At 34.5% G+C, this 8343-nt stretch overlaps 1 protein-coding gene across 1 annotated transcript in view; it reads right to left on the reverse strand.

Moving 5' to 3' along the window:
* LOC114289370 (small RNA degrading nuclease 3) overlaps positions 1–3215 on the reverse strand; it is a 66999-nt gene extending 63784 nt beyond the window's left edge. The window contains exons 1-3 of the mRNA XM_082908842.1: positions 2629–3215; positions 2458–2547; positions 1812–1880 (exon numbers count right to left, since the gene is read on the reverse strand). Coding sequence (XP_082764968.1) covers positions 1812–1880; positions 2458–2547; positions 2629–2802 — 333 coding nt within the window. The 5' untranslated portion in view covers positions 2803–3215. The remainder of the gene's footprint in view (positions 1–1811; positions 1881–2457; positions 2548–2628) is intronic.
* Between the last annotated feature and the right edge of the window lie 5128 nt (positions 3216–8343).

Raw genomic sequence — 8343 nt, forward strand, 5'->3', positions numbered from 1 at the left:
GCTTCAAATTTTGAAATTTTCAGATTAAAATGTAGCCATCGACGATCAACACAACTTTCGAAAAGACCAAAAGCGAGCAAACAACTCCTACTAGATCAAATCTAAGAGAGAAGGGCCAGTTTTAGAGTGAGAAGCTCTGAAAATGGCTTTTTTGGAAAAGTAAGAGAGAGAAAAGATCTTGAAAAAGTGATCCAAAAGTCGGATCTCAGGTTTATATAAAAGTCGCCCGGCTCGAGCGTCAAACTCCCCGCTCGAGCGTCACTCACAGACTCCCGCTCGAGCGTCAACAATCCCGCTCGAGCGGCGGATACACGCTCCCAGAACTTTTACAGAACCAGGTCTCCGCTCAAGCGTCAAACCTCTCCGCTCGAGCGTCACACACAACATCCCACTCGAGCTTCAAAACTCCCGCTCGAGCGCACAACTCTGCAGAGGGGATACTGGAAGATGGAAAACCACGCTCGAGCTTCGGAAACCCCGCTCGAGCAAACAAACAACAACGAAGGGCCCGCTCGAGCGTCAAAATCCTCGCTCGAGCGTGAAGGCCAAAATCTGGGCAACTACACTTGGTTCCTAAGCTCAACCAACCTGTTATACACCTGCCCAACACAACGCAAGACTCAAATACAAAGAGTAAAGGATGTAAACGAGACATATACAACAACCAACTCCACGGAACCTAAGTCCGGGTATAATAGTTAAAGAAAAGGAAACCGGGATCGCTATACTATCTGTCTAGCTTAGCGAACAAAACAATGGCAGCACTCTCTCACAATAGGAACTATCAAGCAAACTGACTTGTAAAATGGAAGCAAAAATTTCTATATTGAAACTTGACAGGAGGGTCTCAATTTATACATGTATAGGGGAGAGAGGAAAAGTCTCCAGCCTTTAAGTCTAGTCATTAAAACACCAAGCATCCATAGCCCCTTTCCACAAAATAAAAAGTATGGATGCCCAAAGGATTCACACCCTTTAGCCAAGAAAAAAGATTTAAATACTCTTTAAAATCCTATTCATGAATCTAACATCATGAAGCAATTTCTTGGCAATTTCTTATTCAAAACCCAATGGTTTTTGGCTCACTTGGACCCAACACAAAAAATGGTTAGAACCCACTTTAATATTTAATTAAAGTCACCACACTTTAATATTAAATTAAAGTCCCCAAAAATCATTTTTCCAACAATTTCATGATGATAGATAGCTATAAAATTACTCCGAGGTCATGCATAGTAAATTCTAAAACAGAATTTGAGTGACGCAGCCTGCATAATTTGTACAAGGCATAGTTGAGTAATTTTGAATTTACCTTTAGCTAGACATAGAAGAGAGTATTTATAATAATAAATTGCTAATATTGGACCATGCCGAGAACTAGAAGATACAAAAGTACAATCATCACTAACAAGCAAGGGGTGACTCACAGAAATTTTTACAATATATGAAAATAAATAGCAAAAAAAAGAAAAGAAAAAGGAAAAAAATTGACAGCAAACCTCCTCATGTGACAGAAATGAATAATCTGATGGGTATTTTGCAATATATGAAAATAAATAGCAAAAAACAGAAAAGAAAAAGGAACAAAATTGACAGCAAACCTCCTCATGTGACGAAAATGAATAATCTAATGGGTATTTTGCAATATATGAAAATAAATAATAAAAAAAAAAGAAAAGAAAAAGGAACAAAATTGACAGCAAACCTCCTCATGTGACGGAAATGAATAATCTAATGGGTATTTTGCAATATATGAAAATATATAATAAAAAAAAAAAAGAAAAGAAAAAGGAACAAAATTGACAGCAAACCTCCTCATGTGACGGAAATGAATAATCTAATGGGTATTGTGGGTGTTCAAGAGTTAAGCGAACCAGCATCTACACTGCCACAACCGCAACTTAATAAGGATCATACTCAATTGAATTACAAGTAAGATACGTAAAGCTTAACAAATTTGTAATACAAACAGCCCGCCTTACAATACAAACAAGACGAAGAATTCTAAGAGAAACAGTAGAAAACACCAGTAAGTGATTTCAGATTAATGATGCATTCTGAAACTAGTGCGGAAAAATCTGTTCAAACATTTTACGAAAACACGCAAGAGCATAATACTGAATCAGACAAATTAATATTAATGTGGTAAAACTGAGAACAAGACAGAAATGTGCATTTAAATTTACAACATAAATGAAACTCAAAGCCAGAGAAATCACAATCTCATGACTAGAATATTGATTAAGGAGGAAAATCAAGCAACGGCATGCTGTTAAAAAAAATTAAATAAATAAGAAGCTATTTTAGAATAAAAATAACTTATTCCTAATCAATCCATACATGTAATTCTTATACATTCATAAAAAAATATATAATTCTTATCCCAGTATGAAACTACAGCTTACAGACAAACTGAATAAAAACATGTTAATCAAATCAAAGCAAAGCAAATCAAACCTGCCCAGGGGATTCAACTTCTCTGGATTCCTCTATGAATTTCCTAAGTTTATCCTGCTTAGAATACCAGTGCATTTTGTTATCGAAAAACTGCAAACAAACACAAGCGTTGTCGTAATGATTCTTCACATAAATTAGTTTCAAGGCAACAACGTTGGTGCAATTAATTACCTTTAAATCATCCTCTCGGCTAAATGTCTTTAGAAAACAAGCCAATGTAACAGCGGACTTCATTCTCGGATCACGTATTCTAGACCCGAATAGTTTGTCATGCTTACTTAAAAACGCCTCCCAGTCTCCTTCACCGCCCTCCACCCCCTGTTGCTGGGCCGCCTTGACGAGCATAGCAAGAACCTAACAACATTCAAGTGTTATTTCAGATAACACCAGCTTCAGTGAGAGAGCAGAGCAGAGCAGCAATTTGCACAAGTAGTGCAGAGTTTTAGATCTACATCTAGTATTTCCCTTTCCAGCACCAACAATTGGCAATATATATTCAATAATTAAGTTGAATTTCTAAAAAAAAATCATTAATTTTACTACTAGAAACTATTAAATCCTTTAGCAATAGGTTGGTTAACTACAAAAAAGAAAAAAGAAAATTGTTCATATATTATATAGCAAGTGAAAGCTTTATCCTTCCCCACGTTGGCGATCATCTTATCCATCTGTGTGTGTGTGTGTCTCTGTGAGAGAGAGAGAGATGAAAAAAGCCGGGAAATTGAATTAGGGCTTCTGCCCGGATCCTCTCCGGCTTCTCTCCGTCCGTTCCTCCAGGTGACGGACCACGTCACCCATAAATTAATAAATAAACTGCTTAGATTTGTTTCTTTAAAAAATAAATAAATAAATACACAACCACAAACACATAGTTGTCTCGTTTAGTAGAGACGTGGAAAAGTAATTATACCTTATAATTTAATAATTTATACTTATAACTGTGAACATAAAGTGATTTTTTACTTATAAATTAAGTTTTTTCTCCCCCATTCAAAAAATAAATTAATTTTTGACTTACAAAAAATTATAAATTATATTATTTAACTGAACCAAATACATCAAAATAACTTAAATTAAATTAAAAATTAAAATAAACTGAAAATAAATCCTACCAAATAAGACACACTCACAGCACGCACACACTCTCTCCGTCCCTTTCTGACGAACAAACACTCACAACAGACTCTCTCTCCCTCTATCACATTTGTAACCATAAAAAATTAAAAATTAAAATCAAACTGATTCTCTCTATCACATTTCTAATTAATTCTTTTTATTTTATTTTATTTTCATAATATATATATATATATATAATTTTTATAAAATTAATATCATTAAAAATATACTTTTAAAATAAGACTAAGATTAAATATATTTAATAAAAATTTAAAATAAATAAAAAATAATTACTGTAGGACAATCTTCACTGTATTTAAATAAATTAAATTCTGTTGTGTATTAAACAACAACCAGAATATAAAGAAATAAAAGAAATGAGAGAATTTGTTTGATTACAAAAATCAAACTCGAAATAAAAATAAATAAATAAAAACAGATTTTATTTTGTTACAAAAATAAAATTAAAATCTGATTTAAATAAATAATAATAACACTAAAAATAAATTAAATAACTTACTTGATTTAATTTGTTTGAATTATAATCTGATCAAGTCCAGTGTTTGACACTGTGTCCTTAAGACAGATTCGTTCTCTCCACGGTGCTTTCAGAATTTGGACGTCTATCTCCCAGGATAAAATGATCTACTACAAACAATAGCAATACTACAAATTGTTTGCCTAACGAACATACTAAATGTTTATACTCTCTCTGACAAGAAAATAATGTAGCAAAATGAAGAGGATGTTTGCAGAATTATGAAGGACGAAAACTAGAGTTACATAATCCAAATGAGGGTTGTCCTATTTATAGATGTAATGGTGGCTGTAGGTTTTGAATTGAATAGGTATGAAACCTGTTGGTTTTGAATTCAAATAGATTTGAATCTGTTGGATTACAATTCAAACAGATAACAAAAATGAGAAGGGCCCTGTTTGGGTGTACAGTAAATCCGGACTAGTTTAATTCCAGGAAGGGCCATGTTTGGATGTACAGTAAAACCAAACCAGTTTAATTTTAAATTCTGAATTTTATTTTACCAAAAATAAAATTAAATTCAAATGTTTTTGGCCCAAAAAGATTAATATTGGACCGAACAAGCCCAACCCAACCACACACCCACGCCCAGGCCCAGGCCCAGCCCGCCCGTGTGTGGTTTTTGGGTCTAGCCCATTTTGCCCATAACCTCTCCCTCTAAAACACTTGGGTACCTCTTGGGGCACACCCCAAGTACCAAACCCAAGCCTTATAAACCCATTCAAAACTTCCCACCAAATCAATGTGGGATAAGCCATTTTACAACTTTAAGGAATTTCCACCAAAACTCTATTTCCGTGGAGCACACTTTGGCTTCAATTTCTCATTCACTCGGTAATGGTTTTGAGCAACCAAATATACCACGTGAATCACAACGCGGCATAGAACACGTTACCACTTTGACCCGTGAAAATCGACGCACGGGGCCCACCTAAAAAATAGACCGAACTTAGGATAAAATTCTGGTTTTACTCAGAATTTACAACCATTTCCAACAATCCCCTACATGAATGGAATTTGATGACAACAGAAATGCAACAATATGCAGATTTATCGAAAGAGTATAAGTCGAAAATATCTTGCATCAGGATAGGTAGTTTTCGGCCTTGAACCTTCTCTAGTGATAACCTATTGGACTTACTAGCTAACCAATGGACGCGATGCCTTGAATTGTTCAGCCGTTTGTGTAAGCCAAGACAATAGATTTCACACAAAATATCTTCTAACACATCGTGGTTCTCACTGTTGTGTTCATTTTGGCCTTGAACGCTCCTGGTTTTCATGAATGTTTCTAGAGAATTTAGCCTTTTCATTCTCATAGAACCGGCCCCAGTTCGACACTCATATAGGTGATTCTTATTGTGAGTATCTCCTTATACTCGTCTTGATTTTATGCCTTAATCAAGATATAAGTAATCATTAAAAGCAAAGCTTATCCTTATACCCTTGCATACAACATATGTTACAGATATCACTCTCACCATAGGAATGGGTAGGACCTTAATCCTTTGGTGATTTCTGGCGAGCCATACATAACTTAGTTGTCCCTTTGAACTTAGTTATTGGGATCTACAGTCATATAAGTAGGGTTACCATTATAACGACTCTTATGTAATAGGCTTTAATCACATCCCCTTTGATGAACTATACACTAGCTCTTTTGTCAAACCTTTTGTTAACGGATCCGTAATATTCTCTTTAGATTTTATATAATCTATGGAGATTATTTCGTTTGATAACAATTACCTTGTGGTATTATGTCGACGACGAATATGTCATGACTTACCATTATACATATGATTCTGTGCCATGCCTATTGCAGATTGACTATCACAATAAATGCAAATAGCTGGCACAGGTTTTGGCCACATTGGAATGTCTTCTAAGAAGTGACGAAGCCATTCTGCTTCTTCTCCTACTTTGTCTAAAGCAATAAACTCGGATTCCATTGTGGACAGTGTGATGCATGTTTGTTTCATGGATTTCCAAGAAACAGCAGCGCCTCCCAGAGTAAAGACATATCCACTTGTGGATTTTGAATCTTTAGTACCCGATATCCAATTGGCATCACAATAACCTTCAAGTACTGTTGGATATCGAGTAAAGTTCAAACTATGATCATGGATGAATCTTAGATATCTAAGAACCCGAATGATCGCTTTCCAATGGTCTTCTTCGGAGTTGCTAGTGTACCTACTCAATTTACTGATAGCATAAGCTATATTAGGATGAGTACAATTCATTAGGTACATTAGGCTTCCAATAATTTGGGAGTATTTTAACTGAGACACTGCATCGCCTTTATTTTTTGATAAATAAAAATTGACGTCTACAGGTGTTCTAGCTAAATTCATATCATCCTTGATAAATTTATCATGAATTTTCTCAATATAATGTGATTAAGATAATGCATATCCGTCAGATGTTTTAGTAATTTTCATTCCTAATATAACATCTGCGACCCCCATATCTTTCATATCAAATCTTTTGTTAAGCATTTGCTTGGTTGATTTGATCATGTTTTGACTGCTTCTAATAATAAGCATGTCATCCACATAAAGACAAACTATGACATATCCTTGGTCAGTGTTTTTAACATAGACGCATTTGTCACATTCGTTTATCTTAAACCCATTAGTAAGCATTGCATGGTCAAAATTTTTCATGCTATTGCTTAGGTGCTTGTTTTAATCCATAAAGAGACTTCACAAGTCGACAAACTTTCTTTTCTTGCCCCGACACTACAAACCCTTCGGGTTGCTCCATATAGATCTCTTCATTTAGATCACCGTTTAAGAAAGTTGTCTTAACATCCATTTGATGTATTTCTAAATTAAACAACGCTGCTATAGAAATAAGCATGCGAATGGAAGTTATTCTTGTCACAGGGGAATATGTGTCAAAATAGTCCAGACCTTCCTTTTGTCTGTAACCTTTAACTACAAGGCTTGCTTTATACTTGTCAATTGAACCATCTGCTTTCATTTTTCTCTTGAATATCCATTTATATCCAAGAGGTTTAGAACCTGGTGGAAGGTCAACCAATTCCCAAGTATGATTTTGCATAATGGATTCTTAACAGCCTCTTTCCTCAAAGGTGCTTCGGGACCTGTCATTGCTGCCTTAAAGCTTTGAGGTTCAGTTTCTAACCGGTATGTCAGAAAATCTGGACCAAAGGATTTTGATGTTCTCACTCTCTTACTTCGTCTTGGTTTATCATTAGTTAAATCCTGTTGGTCGAGACCATTACTAGTCTCTTGTGTTTTGATTGTCATTAGTCTCCTGACTTTGTGTACAATCATAAGTTCTTTTCTGTGAACTTAATTCCTGTCATTTCTTGTAAGGAAAGACATGTTCAAAAAACACAACATTTCTTGACTCTATAATAGTGTTCACATCTATATCAAGTATTTCAGATTTATAAGTCAGAAACTGATATGCACTACTATTCTGAGCATAACCAATAAACACACAATCTACTGTTTTTTGTCCAATTTTAGTCTTTTTAGAAACAGGAACTTCAACTTTTGCCAAACACCCCCACACTTTTAAGTATTGGTAGGAAGGCGGTCGACCTTTCCACAATTCATAAGGAGTACTGTCTGTTTTCTTATGGGGTATTCTGTTAAGAACATAATTAACAAACAATAATGTTTCTCCCCACAAGTTCTGTGGTAAGCCTGAACCTAGTAATGTGGCATTCATCATTTCTTTTAGGGTTCTATTCTTCCTTTCAGCAATTCCATTTTGCTGTGGAGAATAAGGGGCTGTAGTTTGGTAAATAATGCCATGTTGTGCACAAAATTCATCTAATGGTGCATCATATTCACCACCTCTATTACTTCTGATATAAATCAATGAATTTCAAAACAAATTCAAGAAAAAACCAAAATAATTATGACTACTCAAGTCAGAATTAATGTTTTGACAAAATCATATCCTCATAAAAAATTTTCCTAAGAATCAAACAATTCAAAAACCCATTTCATTGTATACATTCTTGCAACTCAATAACAAATAAATGTCACAGTCATAAAAATATTTGTGACAGAAGAAAATTAAATTATCTCAACTAATGCAAGAGATACACCCCCATATTAATAAAATGGTTCATGGTTTAACAAATTCTACTACGCAAGTAAAATAATTATTAATGACATCTCATGTCACATAATTCAAAATAAACTAAAAATCAACATAAAAGATTTCTTAAATTTACTTTCCAATTAAAT

The sequence above is a fragment of the Camellia sinensis genome, chromosome 15 (genome assembly GCF_055761805.1).
Source record: "Camellia sinensis isolate YWXY chromosome 15, ASM5576180v1, whole genome shotgun sequence".
Classification (NCBI taxonomy): Eukaryota; Viridiplantae; Streptophyta; class Magnoliopsida; order Ericales; family Theaceae; genus Camellia; species Camellia sinensis.